This window comes from Eschrichtius robustus, chromosome 10 (genome assembly GCF_028021215.1).
Source record: "Eschrichtius robustus isolate mEscRob2 chromosome 10, mEscRob2.pri, whole genome shotgun sequence".
In the NCBI taxonomy this organism is placed as follows: Eukaryota; Metazoa; Chordata; class Mammalia; order Artiodactyla; family Eschrichtiidae; genus Eschrichtius; species Eschrichtius robustus.
The window spans coordinates 10,227,854-10,242,854 of record NC_090833.1 but is presented as its reverse complement, the minus strand read 5'-3'; the positions used below and the strand labels follow the sequence as shown (position 1 = coordinate 10,242,854).

Genomic DNA, 15,001 nt, shown 5'->3' with positions numbered 1-15,001 from the left:
GTTGGAACTCAGTAGGTAATTACTGAATGAATGAATAAATGAATGAATGAGGGCAAGTTCTTTTCATCATGTTTGGCTTTTGTTTTGTTTTTTTAAATAAATTTATTTATTTGTTTTTGGCTGCGTTGGGTTTTCGTTGCTGCACGTGGGCTTTCTCTAGTTGTGTTGAGCGGGGGCTACTCTTTGTTGCGGTGCGCAGGCTTCTCATTGCTGTGGCTTCTCTTGTTGCGGAGCACGAGCTATAGGCGTGCGGGCTTAGTTGCTCCGAGGCATATGGGATCTTCCCGGACCAGGGCTCGAGCCCATGTCCCCTGCATTGGCAAGCAGATTCTTAACCACTGCGCCACCAGGGAAGTCCCTATCATGTTTCTACCGTCTTCTTTCTCATTGAATTCTTCATAGTACTTATCACATAAACTACTACATTTACCACCAATCATCTTTCTCCTCTTTTAGCCTCATATTTGGTAATTGTACCATATTATTTTTAAAAGTACTGACACTTCTTCTCCTTTTTTGACTTCAAAGTTTCATCATTTAAACGGTTTATTTTGAACATTTTGGTCGGGGGGTGGGGAACCATATGGTTTGGGTGCACACAACCACCAAATAACTGCATCACGCATGTGTTCCAGTCAGCTCAGCCCTCTGTTGATGTCTAAAGTATATTTGACATATAGCTTACTAATTCTTAATGTTTGCAGTATTTCTGCAACCTGAACTCTTAGCTCAGAGTCAGAACCTGTAGGATCAGTGTGTGATCAGCCTTCGTAACTTTTCCTGTTGCCCACTGCTCCTCTCTCTTCCACCGGTGATGTGTTTAGTCTCTACGCAGAGCCAGTTTAAGCTCCTTTGGAGGAGCAGGGCTTAGCCTGTCCTCCTAACTTAACACACCTGTGTCCTTTCTCTCCACATGAAGGTGAAAAAGCAGGAAATGTTCTGTGTTACCTCTTGCGGCAGAGGACATACTCTCTTTTTTAGTTTTTTTTTTCACGGCTGATTCTATCTGGACTTAACTAACCAGATATAACTCAATTTGCCTACAGCATTTCTTTCCTTATCTAACGTTCTGAAATCCTGGGATGTTGAGTAAATCCACTGGGATTAGTTCAGCTTCTTTAAGGACCAGAGAGGTCAAGTGCTTTGTTAGGATAGAAAGCTCTAGATAGTTCAGCTAGGATTAGAACCTGAGTAGCCTTTCCAATACTGTTGCTACTCATAGTAGCTAGGGTTTACAATTTAGTTCCAGAAAGGATTTGGGGGATTATTTTCAAAAAGACTGGTATCTCTCTCTCTTTTTTTTTTTTTTTTTGCTGCACCGTGCAGCATGTGGGATGTGGGATCTTAGTTCCCTAACCAGGGATCGAACATGCGCCCCCTGCAGTGGAAGCATGGAAACAAGACTGGTATCTCTCTCCACAGAAAAACGTTTGAAGATGTTACCGTAAATGATATTTGCAGGGCTATACAGCTGAGTAATTGACTCTTTTTTATTTTTCACTTCTCTAGGCAAATCCACCCTGTTTGCTGTCCACTGTTCAGTACATCAGTAGCTTTTATGCCAGCTGTCTGTCTGGAGAGGAGTCTTATTGGTGGATGCAGTTCACAGCAGCAGTTGAATTCATTAAGACTATCGATGACCGAAAGTAACCAAGACCAAGGCCCACCAAGGCAGCAGACTGTTAGGGGGGCATACGGATCTCTTAGAAAATGTACCAGCTGCTTTGAAGGCTGAAGATTGTTTTTGTATAATATTGTACAGTGTTGAGACCTTTTAAAACAGATCTTTACTAAACAGATTAATGAGCTAACAAGCAGGTTCTCTTTTCTTTGGGCTCTTTTCCTTTCTGAGTTGCATATTTCATTAATTTCTTGTCCCCAAGTAGAGACTAGTACTGCAAAAAGGGACCACATTTTTCAGGTATTTTGAAATACTGAAAAAAACAGAATCTCCTAGAAAATTCCTAGATTTCCGTTTATGGATACCCATTCTTTCTTTTCATTAAAAAAAAAAAAGAGAGAGAGAGAGAATAGTACACCTCTTTTAAGATGCTGTCTAATCTTATATGCATCTAATGGAAGGAAAATACCAGTTGCACTGAGGATTATAATAGTGGTGACATTAGTGGCATCATCTATAAATATACTCACCTAAATTGAAAAGCTAAGAAGGAAATGTAAATATAATATATATTTATATTTGATGTAATATGGACATCTTCAGATTCTAATAAACAAGGAATATTGCTGATAGTAGGTTGTCATGTACCCTCTTGTAAAATGGTTTCCTTGACAAAATTTAAGCTGAGCTTAAAAGCAAAAGGCGAACAAATACACAGAAGTATTTATTAAAGTGTAATACAGTTTATTGAACTTTCTAGGTGTGGAATTTGATGCACAGGGCTGCCTTTGATGAAGGGTATAGAAATCACTGAGTACATCACTTAGACGTTTCTCACCATGGACGTCTTTGAGCCCGCAGTAGGAGGTAGACTCTTTAATTGCCATACATTACATACAAAGGAACAGTAGATATCTAATACGTTCTTGTGGTACTTCTCATCTGAAATGCTAAATATAGTGTAGAAACCCCAAACAGAACTCCTTACAAACCTTTAACTGTAATATATTTTTGATGATGATTCACATTGAATGCACATACCAGGAATTCAGTGAATGTCATTTTATTAAAAACTAATTTGTATTGTCTGCTCTAGTGATACAAGTTTTACTAGTGATAAACTATTTTAATCAACCGTACTATTCTTATGGGAAAAAAATCTATTTTGGCAGGTTTCTGTGCCTTTGTTTCCCTCTTCTGAACAAAAGTATGTGTTTCTGTATTTTGGTTTGATTGTATGTTGATAATTAATCAGGAATGGGTTTTGGTGTCTGAGAAACTGGCCAAGGAAGCCCACCAAAGCTTCAAGCACAAGTCTTATACGTAGGTCATCACTAACTGGTTTCACTTTTTATGTTTCCTAAACATGTTTAGCTTCTATTATAAAACTTGGTCCCTTTGAGGGAACTTTGAGTCTCTCGTTGCTGGCAGCATTTCCAGGCATTTTTAAGGGAACTGTGACCAACAGCCTTGAGCAGATGAGTACAGAGGCTGTCTCCTCCCTCTCTCCAGGAACTCTGTGCTCCATTGTTCCTAGAGAAGCTGGGTTTTCTTTATGCCTCGACCTCTTGTTCCTTTATTCTAAAATGCCGAGGTAACAAGTTGCATAGGAGTGTGGGATGTGGTTTCTGCCTTTTAGGGGGAGATCAAAATTAAAGTAGTACTAAAAAAATGTCCTCTGAATGTTGGATCAAGAAATCTGTGTACAGAGTCGTGTGCTTCATGGGCTGTAACTGTCAAGCTTGTCTAGGTCTTAGAAGTCAAATCCCATCATAAATACTTTACAAGACAGACAAACTGTCTATCACGATTTCTAAGGCCTAGGGGGAGTTTAGCATTTGATTCAATAAATGTTAAGTCAGGAGAAGACTTGGAATAGTTGAAATTCATTGTTTTGGGATTTAACTCATAGGTCAATGAGAGATTTCTCTCCCCCATGATGGTTACTAACTCTAGTCCATGTTGTCACTGTGGAAATAAATATGAAGATGTGGACATTGCACAGGGCTCTTTCCTGTGACGGAGAAGGTGGTGAGTTTGGGGTGGTGGGTTTGTATCTTGTGGAGGCAGGAGATTGGGCTCTGCAGTGCTTGAGACAGTGGTGAGGGTAGGACCCCAGGGATTTGGCATCAGAGTTACACCTGAGGCAGGTGGTGGCAGAGAAGCACAGCCCAGCTCTCTAAGCTGTTTTCCTCTGGAAACCTGTCAGGAGTAAGGACAACTTCAGCATTGACCATCGCTGGTTTAAGTTCATGACAGCGTTTATTATAGTGTTGATTTCTGAGTTTAGGAATTGGTAACTGTCTGCATGGCAGTGGTGGGGTGTGAGACAGGGAGTAATTTGATTTTGCTCTTTCAGGAAAGAGGAATAGTCGTTCTTTAGATGTTTCTTATCACACTTCCTCCCGGTACATAGTTTATATGAAGGATTGTGCAAAAGTATAAAATCACATATAGGAAACATTCGGTAGCCACCGATTATTACATGGAATTTACAAAGGTAATAAATGTTAAATGTTCACTGAAATCTTGTGGCATTGTCTAATGAAAAATCAGTTTCTATTTTGTATTAATACTCTGCTTCTGGAGACAAGTAATAGAAATACAGATTGAAGATTGTCCTTGTAAAATTATTATTTTTTAAATCTAGTAAACATTTTGTTTTCTTTCTCTACTTTAGGTCAAGTCTCAGCCACAGTTACTGATTTCTCCTGCTTTTTCCTTTTAAAAACCTGCTTAGGAAAGCCTTTTTTATACAGATATGAAATCTCTGTAAGAGGATTAGGCTTTGTGAAGGATCGAAAATAGATGTGGATGTGATGCATGGTTTTTCTTTCCCTGTTGTGTCCTGGAAGCCTTTAATGTAGACTTTCAACATACATGTTCCTGAGATGCATAAGTGAGAGAACAAAAACCCGCGCCAGACCGTGAGGAGGCCGCACTCTGGCCACGAGAAGCTGTAGCTGACCGCGTGCCATTTGGCACCGTTTCCCCGTTGCCTACCATGGGAATTCCATGGGCCAAGTGAAGGTCAATGTTATGAAGTTGTAACACTTCCTCTCTCTGATGAGATTGAGTGTGAAAAAGGAAAGTAGGAACACACTTGCTCAAAATTGTTAATGGATTGCATAGCAGTGATAGAAACGTTAGTGGACTCAGCTTCCTCCGTTTATGTGTGTCCTAGACTTTCTCTTCCCTCCCCATTCCTGCTTTATTTCTTAAGGAAAAGTCTGCCTCTTTTTAGTTCTTTTAACTCTAGTAAGTTTATTCTATGTGTAATTGCCATACTTTGGGGGGCGGGGTGGGGTGGGAGTCAGAAACAGTCCTGAAGCTCAAAGAATTTTCTGTGAGTAGATGAATAGCGATGAGATATTTGAGATACTTTGAATGCCAAAATGCTTGAGAATGTTGCCAGATTAATAATCATTTAATATATTTTAGAGTGTAGGTTACCCAAGGAGTAGGGTGACCGGGAATAGCTTTATTACTCTTGAGAATACTTGGAGAAAGGAAGATACAGTTTGCTTCAGCATCAAGGTAGGTGCGGTTGAGCTGTGGGGTCACCACGGAGCCGCGTGTCCTACAGGCCTGTGCTCAGCGCAGGTTAACTTCACGAGAGAGGAATTCCTCTACACTTGGTTAATGGCAGACAGTGTGGGCAGGGGCCACACGCCTTAAGAATTCACCTCTGCTGAGTTGGTATTCTGTCTTGTCTACTGTATTCTTGTGCTTCACCTGTATTAAAAAGCTTTGTACTGCCTCTCCTCTTGAAACTGATAAAACCTTATAGAAGCCTCGGCTAATGAGCTTGCACCATCTTGTATATGTACAGGAAACCCATCCTGTCTCCTAATGTGATTACTCATGTATGATATCATTGTGTAAAATTGATTAAAAAGGGAGAGCAGTTGAATCCATTGGGTTTTATGTTTCCATCATCTATTTTGTATTCAGAAGCGTTTCTGAAAATTTCTTTGACTTCTCAGATATTACTGATGTTCTCCATGAATTCACACTTGTCTTTTTCATCTGAACATCTAAGGGTATTTGTTAAGTGCAGTACAGGAAGGAATTAGAATCATCCAGCAGTTACTAAAGAGATGGCGAACATTTACTCCTTTAACCCGGTTCCCGTCTGACCCCTGTATTTGGTAGCTGTTCATCAGCCTTAGTTCTGAGCGCAGAAGTTCTAATCATGGTAGTCACTGAAGCCTTTATTAATCTCAGCTGAGGGGAGTTTCTGTTAGCCAAGGAGCCCTTGTCTCAGAGGCACGCTCACTCCACTCGCTGGTGGAAAAGCGCTTTCCCCATATTGATCGCACTTCATTTGGAAGGGGACACTTAAAAATTGGATTAGGGCTCAGTTTTCAGTCAGTCTGTTCAGTATTAAAATTAATACTGTGACTTGCCTAGAACTGAAAATAGAATTCAACTCTTCTTGCCAACTTGGAATTACCTATGTCACCTGGACTCTTGTTACATTTGTGCCCACTCAATGCTCTCTCTAAGTAACTGGCTCTGCAGCTTTTCCCAGAGGATGCAGAGCTAGTGATGGTGTTTAGCTAGGCGTCCCTGCAGTGCTGCCTGTAATACGTGTCAGGATGCTGGAAAGTGAAATCAGGTCGGAAGCTCCTCCTGGCTGTAATGTGTCCTCTACCTAGAGATGGAAGTATTCATTGAAAAGCTTTTGCTTCAGTCATTTCATTCCAGAAGAATCCTACTCCATCTTCTTAGGGTGTCAAAGTGCAGTACATAGACTTTAAAAAAAATTGATCCAAGAGTCTGGAAAATCTCTGGTTGTGGGGATCCAGGAAACATCTTCCACATTTTGTGCTAAAATGGAAAAAGCTCTCAGTTCCCAGTCATTGAACCTGCTGTAGACAGTGAACATGAAAACCATGGTAATCTTATCTCTGTTAACTAGGAATTCAGCATATTGCTGGCCAAAAACATTAAATTTTATGCTCCTGTGAAAAAAAAGAGTATCCAGTGTGATTTTTTAAAATAGAACATTTCACTTCAGCTCTCCTTAGCCCTCCTAGTTTGTAGTTTTGACAAAACTTTTGTTACCGAGGCTGTTGGTTAATATACATGACTGCTCATGTTTCATATCAATAATTCCTGGTGAGTTCAGTCAAGGGATCTATCTGATCTGACTCACTCTGACCAAATGAATTATAACCTTTGGGGGTGGCACCCAAAACAGGTCCATTATTAAGTGCCCTAGGGAGTTCTAGAAACCATTGTTTTCCAGACTTCACTGTTGAGAATCACCTGGTACTCTTGTTGGTAAATCAGAATCCATAGGGGATGGGACAGGAATCTTTCAACAAGGACTCCAGGTGACTTATTCTCACGGAAGTTTAAGGAGCACCATGAGTCAGCATTTCACAAAGTATGGACCAGTGGACCACCTGCACCGTCCACCTGGGGATGATAAACTGCCAACTCATTATCCCACCCCAGGCCCATTGAATCAATTTTGGGAGAAAAGCCTGGGAAAAAAATCTGCATGCCTAGCAAACTCCCCTTCTGACTCTGATGCTCACTAAAATTTGTGATCTGTGAAAAAGGTGTTCAATTCCTAAAGGCTTAGTTAGCTCCACGTCCCCAAGAGGTCTGAGGGAGGAAGTCCCTTTTAAAGGATAAAGGACGTGGCATCCAGTCCATATCCTGTAATGACAGTTTTTTTTTTTTTAATTTGCTTAAATCTAAATATTATCTGTATTGATAATCTGTCTGGTTATGTAAAAACTCTTTCCCAAACCTCAAACTACTAAACATCTGATAATCCTGGTGTTCAAATTTCTGTATGAAAACTTATTTGTCTAATCTTCCTCATTGTTTTAGCTTTTAACATGGCTGTTTCATTTCTGTTGTGTTTAGTTTCCATTCATAAGTGGTGTCCCATGTCAAATAACAGCATTGGTTCCAGCAGCCTCTGGCCTCCAAGTGGAATTTTGCCCCCGAAGGGCAGCCTGGCCTGCCCCCTGCTGAAAGTAAGAGAACCTGTAAGCAGCGAGCTTCCCCTCCTATTTCTGGTCCCCTCAGTCGCTATGTGGGTTCCAACTCCTCCCTCTTGCCTGCTCACTTTTTGATCAGTAACAATCCCTGTTTTCCTTGTTGTGGCTGTGATGGTGACAGTTGAGGCTGAGTCTGCTGCAGCTTAGGGGTAGCAAGCTGGGAGTGAGCCAGCCCGGTGGGGAGGAAAACTGGAAGGAGGTGCGTGCGTAAGAAAATACCAGGCGATAGGAAGGGGAGGTGCCAAGACCATCATCCTACTAGCACAGTGTCACGGTGATGCCCAGAAACACCTCCTCCACAGCAAAGCTGGGCCACACCAATGAGACTAAAGAAGTGTTTTCCCTTTCTGGATCACTCTTGCCACTTACTGGAAAGCCACAGGTTTCAAGTGGTGTGTGGTCGTAACACCAGGTCCAGGGGCCTGAAGACGGTTCTAATCTTAGATCTGCCACTAACCAGGTCTAAGGCAAATGAAAGCCTCTTTGAAGGGCTTTTTCTGAGTTGGGCTTTATCACCTCACCCATGTGATCCTAGACATCCAGTCTTGGTGAATATATACGTATATATGTACCTATACATATGGATGTATGAATATGTATATGCGTATACGTGTATACGTGTGTGTATATATACACACACGTGTATATGTATGTGTGTGTGTATATATACACACACACACATATATATATGGTTTTGAAGTATTTCTCCCATGCTAGCATTTAACTGAGGGACGTAGTAAACTGCAGTGACACTGCAGAAGTTGCCAGAAGGACCATGGGTGTTTGGAAGCCCTGATGGAAGAGGCTGCCCAGTGAGCTGACTCAGGGAGGGACTTGAGACTCCAGCCAGTGAACACAAATTTAGGCACCAAGCTTCTTTCTAATCTGGTTTAATGAACTTGAATCAGGACTGATGTATTACGGGTGACAAGACACAGGCCGGGTAACCCTGGAGTGGCACTCCTCTCCGACATCAGCCAGCAGAGCAGAGGGGCAGCACTGGCTCTGCCTCAAGATATCCCAGGAACACACGAACCACCTGTGAGCACAGAAACCACTCCACCTGTTTTTAACTAAAAGGTTCCCTTGTGCGCTTAACGTCTATGCTGCTGTGATCATGAATAATAAAAACAGTGACATGGTTTCTGAAACTTCCCTTTATACTGTTGACTGAAAAAAACACAGCATGAGAGCTGTGAGTCCAGTTTTGTTTGGGGACTTACTAAGGAGACAGCTCTCAAATAGCTCTGAGGAACTGCTCTGAAGAGTAAGGGCAAGGTCAGTATATATATGATTTTGGTGGAAGGGGTACGTGCAATCAAGCACACATCTCGGTAGAAGGTTGCGGCTAGTCAGGAGAAGCGAATGTCTCCATCAGTGATTTTAGTGCTTTTCTAGGTATGAGAAGATGCAAGAAATTGGGTTCATAAACTTTTCTCCGGAAACTACCTGAAGGCCTGTTCTGCCAGTTTTCCCAGAGCACAGAGTGCCTCATTCCTGATCTCCACCCTGAAATCCTTTCAGGGCTGTGCTGAAGGTCAGCGACTGCAGTGGCTAGTGACCTAATCCTTCTAGAACCAGATGGCGAGTGACTTTTTAGTTGTCAGTACCCTTCTGGATTTGGCTATTTCAGTCCCTAAGTGCCCTACCCCATCCCGCTTCTCCGGTTCCTCACTGCCCCCAATCCTTGGATCGCTCACACCCCCCCCCCCCCCCGGAGAGTCCACTGAGGAAGCATCTCCAGCGTGCTCACTACCACAGCTTTTTCTCACCTCCATTATCACAATGACCCCCTGACTGGTTTCCGTGCCTCCCTTCCCCCACCCCTTACCCCTTTCTCCTGGAGTTAGTCAAGTCTGATCAGATTGCTCTTCTGCCCAAAAGCTTTTCCTTCCTATTTTGTTTCCAATCTGGATTTTCATCCTTATGCCTCTGTCCCTTCTTCCCCTCCGGCTCCACTCTTACCCCTCAAACCTCTCATCTTTACCCCAAAGTAAATCATGCTTTGCCTGCATCACCTACAAATTGGCACTTGCCGCCTACCTCTACAAGGATCCAATTATGAGCCGCTGCAGCTGCTGACCTTCAACACCTCCTGAAAGGAGTTCAGGGTGGAGGTCAGGAATGAGGCACTCTGTGCTCTGGGAAAAAACTGGCAGAACAGGTCTTCAGATAGTTAGATATTTTCAGGAGATGATTTTATGAGCCCAATTCTTGTATCTCCTCGTATCTAGAAAAGCACTAAAATCCTTCCCGGTGACGTCTGCTCCTCGTGACTAGTAGTAACCTTCATGAGACTAGCGGAAACCTTCTGCAAAAAAATATGTGCTTGATTGCATGCACTCCCCCTTCACCAAAATCACATATATACTGACCTTCCCCCCTACATCTTTGGAGCAGTTTCTCAGAGCTATCTGAAATGCTGTCTCCCGGGCTATGGTCCTCATTTTGCCCCCAATAAAACTTAACTCACAGCTCTCGCGTTGTGCATTTTTTTTTTTTTTTTCCCCCGGTCGACGCCTGCCTCTGAGCCTCTGCCTTTGCTGACTCCTCTGCTTTCAACACTCTCCCTAACCACCTTCTCCTCCAGCCTCCAATGGCTCCCTGGGGAGGAAGACTCCCCAGACGCCGCCATCATCCCCTCTACACTTCTCTACCACGTAGTGCTCTCTCTGGAGCCTGTGCTCTCTTTGGGGACGTCCAACCCCAAATGGCAGGTGTCCCCAAATGTCTGCAGACGGGGGTGGGTGAGAAGCCAGACAGTAGCCCTTGGATCCGGGATTCCACTCTCTTTTCCTCCCCGATTCGGCCCCTGCCGGGACAGGGGCTCTCCCTCCCCTACCTTCATGTGGTCCGGGGCCGGGAGCTCTTCATGTCCTCGGGGAAGAAGACACTGCGCCCCAAGCCCTCCATCTCCACCGGGGAGTTGGAGGTGGGTGAAGGATCGCGGCAGCCCCTCCCCGCCGCTGGCGCGTGTGTCCAGCCCGGGCCCCCTCCCGCGGGCCGCCGCCCTGCTGGGACCACGCATCCCCGGTGGCAGAGGCCGGGCCACCGAGGTGGTCCCTCCCCAGACCCGAGCTGGATAAGGAGCGCCGCACCCAGCGAAGTGCGGGCACAGCGGCGCCAAGTCCCTGGCGGCGGGAGCTTGGGGGGGGGGGGTCAGGCTGGCCGCCCAGGATGCCCGGGTTGTCCAGCTCCAGCCGGCCCGCAGGTCTGGCGACTGAAGGACACTTGGCGGGGCCTCGACGGCTCCTCCTGCGTCCCGTGTTGCGCTCGGGGCCGCAGGCTGCCCCCGGGGAGCCGGGGCTGGGGTCATGCCCTTCCTACCCCTCTTAGCAGTCCAGATCCCGGCGCCAGGTGGGGACCGAGGATGTGCCACACTGTCGCCTGTCAGGTGTCTGCTCCCCATTCCTTATGAAGCACAGGGCGGGGATGGAGGATCCCAGGTGCCCTGCGGAGCCCGGCGGCAGCAGCCCTGAATCAGGCCGCGTGTGGTTATCTGTTTGCACTGCCTCCCCGTCCTCTTTGTTCCGCAGGCAGGGGTTAATCCTACTCTGTGAAGGAGTAGGATTAATTATTATCCCTATTTATTTATTACTTTAGGTGGGGGTCTACAAACTGGTGTCCTCTGGGAGCAACAGTACCATGTTCAGTAGGAAATCCTGGGATTTGAACCCAGGGCAGCATGGGTTCTTCCCCAGGGGCAGCCCAGAGGTTCCGGGGGTGGTGAGAGAGGGCTGTGGCGGGACCTTGCTGTGTCCTGAGTTGACGTCTGGACAGGCCAGTTGCGAAGCCCCTGCTTTGCTGTTGCTTGGGTGACACCTTGTGGACAAGGACAGGTACAAACCATTGGTGGCAAAGGCCGTGGCGTGAAGGCCCCTCTCAGGCTTCTCTGGAGGAGGCGTCAGACTCCTGGACCCAGAAGCCCCAACCAGCCCCCCCTTAATCGGGCCTTTCACTGAACTCTTTACTAGGACAGCTCTAGGTGGACCCCAAGACTCACCTGTGTCCCCAGCTCTAGACACACAAATACACCAGGTTTGTCTTGGCCCACCCCTTGTTGGGGCAAATAATAACCATTATTATAGCAACCTAATGACAAAGTTATTATCCCCATTTTACAGATGAGACAGCAGCCCCGAGTCACATAGTCAATGAGTAACCAAGGCAGGACTTGAGCCCAGCTCTGTCAGGCTCCAGCACCTCGCCGGACACAGGGCTGAGAACTGCGGGGGTCCTTGCACCCCACTCTCCAGGGAGGTGCTGCTGAGGGGGAACGTATTATTGGTCACAGGAATGCCTTGAGTTTGGGGACAGTTTTCAGGTGCCAGGCACAGAGCTGTGTGATTTACACATGTCTCCTCACAGAACCCTCACCTGTGAGCTGGGTAACATTATGAGCCCCATGTTACAGATGAGGAATCTGAGGCTCAGAGAGGTGAAGTGGCTCATCCAAAGCCACACAGAAAATAAATGGCAGAGTCAAGATCTGATCCAGGTCTAGAGGATTCCTGAGTCCTTATTTTTAGCTACTATGCTTCTTTGCAAAATAGCATTCTCATAGGACTATGGGGGAATCATATAAAGCGGGAGTGGACGGAGCTTTGCAAACTGTAGAGGATGGTGCCCCTGATGGTGCATTATTATCCTGATCCTGGTGTGCACTTCCCCTTGTGTGTGTGTGAGCCCCTTGAGGGCAGGGCTGGACGCCTATGGCATCCCGGTACCCAGCACGGAGCCTGGCACCCAGTGGGCACCAGCAGGTTGGACAGAATTAGAATCTCGGGAGCAGGGAAGGCCCACTTCCCCACCCACCCCTACATGGCCCAGGTCCACTTCCTAGTGTTCAAGGCCAAGGCAAGGATAGTCAGTCTCTACCTCCTGATTCACTTCATTCAGAGGAAGGGGTGACCTTCTCTTCCTCCTTTGTTGTAATAGGCTGGCACCTGGACTCCCATGCAGGGCCCAGAGGGGAGAGGGCTTTGTTGCCGGAGATCCCTCGCGGCCCCGGAGAAAGCGGCAGGGCAGGCGGAATATGAATGTGCCTGTGAACGCAGAGGAACAGATGAGAGAGAGCCTCCAGGTGACTGGGTGGAGAGGACCCACTGGGGCAGCCGCCTCCTCTCTGCGCACAGATTGAGCCCATGATGAAGATGAATGGAAACCCCTTTGCTGGAAAATGTGCAGGCAATCAAGACGGCTACCTGTTTCGAAGGGCCCTCCCACCAGCTCCGCGCAGGGAAATGTTAGGATTTGGAATTTCAGCACCAGCCACGTGGTTAGCACAGAAGGCCGGCAAAATTCATGATAAGCAGCCCCAATTACAGGATAGATGATACAGGACGCCTGTTAGCTTGGCAGGAATTTGTGGACTCAAATAGCGGCTGCAGGTGGGTGTCAGGCAGCGCCTGCAAACAGACGACACCTTGCACAAAGAAAGGCAGCCCACATTGGTGAGGACCCTGGCCCCAGCGTGGACCCCTCAACAAGGTGGTCGTCACGACCAGAAGCCTTTCCTGAGAGCAGCTTTGGGGTTTTGAAAGTCTGGATGGGGGTGAAGTGGGGAGATGATTTTGTGGGTTATCTAGCATTTGCTGATGAAAACAAACTGAACTGGTAGCTTCCAAATTCCACACTGGGAGGCAGGGCTGATGAGGACACTGTGTCTTCGTCTTTCCGTGCTGAGGAATCCCAATTTTTCTCAATTTGTCCACTGCAGAGCAATGTGTGATCATTCGGTCGCATGCACCTTGGACCAGGAAGAAAGTTTTGCCTGGCGTATTAATATTGTCGACCAGATTGCAGGGGGCACGTTTAACTCACTTCAGGTGCTCTGGAAGCATTCGCACAATGGATCAGCTAATTACAAATCATGCCTATTTATTCATTAAACAGGGCCTGGGGGAAATTCAAAGAGGCAACACTGTCTTTACTTCATTCAATTTGCAGTCTGTGATTAAACGGAACACAGCTGCAAGACTCCAGAAATGCTGCCTAATATCTGCCTTTTTCAGACGGACCTGGTTCAGAAGGACCTCTTCTCTGGGGGCCATTTCCACCCTCAAGTGGGGCCTTGTCATCATTCCTCAGCTCTTCAGACGCTCACCAGCTGCTTGTGACTCCGGGCAAGTCCCAGCACGAGCCCATGACTCAGTTTCCTCATCTGTAAAGTGGGTTCGTGATCTTCTGGCTGTCGGGATGGGTGTTCAGTGGCTCTTCCAGGCCCCAGCCAGTAGCTGGATGGTGAGGGTTCCTTCCCTGCCCTCCTCCTCTGCCCCCTACACTCCTGGGCTGTCATTAAGAAGGAGGCCCCAGGGTCACCCAGAGAGCCCTTGACAAGGAAAATCTGTCTGCTGCTACCCTGGGGACCCAGCACAGAGCCCAGCACCCAGGGACTGTTTGTTCAGCGCTGGATGGGACTGGCCTGATGTCTCCTGTCCATGACCCTGGGCATCCAGGTGTCCCTCTGGGATAATGCTATGGACCGTCTCAGTTTGCCCAGGGCTGTGGGCTTTCCCGGGATGTGGGGTTTTTAAACTAAAACAGGGACAGTCAGTCACTCTGCTCTCAGAGCCCCCATGAAACTCTCCTTTTCCAAGTTCCCTAAAATAAACAAAAACTTGAGCTAACTTTACCTTCGATCCTTGCAAACGTCTGGGAGGCCCAAGAGTTATTTACTATCATCAATAAATTATAAGAACCAAACAGCCAACATTTGCTTAGCGTTTTCTAATCCACAGACTGCTTTTAATTTACAGGATGAGGGTTTCAGGGCTTCCTTTCCATTTACTCAGTGTCCGTGGACTGAGCCCCCAGGGCTGATGTGGGAGACAGGACTTCAGGAGCTGAGGCAGAAGCACACTGGTCCTCTGTGGGGCTGCGGAGCCAGCAGCTTCGTGGATTCTGTGACCCTCAGCTCAGGTCACGTTTCTGTCCCTCCCTCCTGCCTCCGTTAGAGGCTTCCACATCTAGAAATTATCCCTAGCCAGGAAGTAAGATATTAGCCTGAACCATATGAAAGTACCCTTTTAGTGGAGCCCAAAAAGTCAAATATTAGCATTTGCATATGGTTCAACCTAAGAGAGTAGCGGTGAAGTTCAGGCCATGATGCAACTTGAGACAACTTACTTAATTTTCTGAGCTTCAGTTTCTCATCTGAAAAGTGGGGCTTTTAATAAGTTCCTACATCCCAGTGTTGCTGTTGGAATTACACAAGATCGTCCATGTATGGCATTTCAGTAATGCCTGGCACATAGTAGGTGCCCTCTGAATTAGAGTTTTTATTTTCAGACTGTATCTGTCGTGTCGTTCATCTTTCTGAGTTGCCTGTGGTCAACCACGCAGCAGGCGCCCGACA

The 15,001-nt window shown here is 46.4% G+C and overlaps 1 protein-coding gene across 5 annotated transcripts in view; it reads left to right on the top strand.

Annotated features, from left to right (window-relative positions):
• The window catches only part of GAPVD1 (GTPase activating protein and VPS9 domains 1), a 74,489-nt gene extending 67,905 nt beyond the window's left edge, over nucleotides 1-6,584 (top strand). For all 5 annotated transcript variants that reach the window (XM_068553901.1, XM_068553899.1, XM_068553900.1 and 2 more), the window contains one exon: nucleotides 1,510-6,584. In XM_068553901.1, the coding sequence (XP_068410002.1) occupies nucleotides 1,510-1,650 (141 nt within the window). In that variant the 3' untranslated portion in view covers nucleotides 1,651-6,584. The remainder of the gene's footprint in view (nucleotides 1-1,509) is intronic.
• The last annotated feature ends 8,417 nt before the right edge of the window (nucleotides 6,585-15,001 follow it).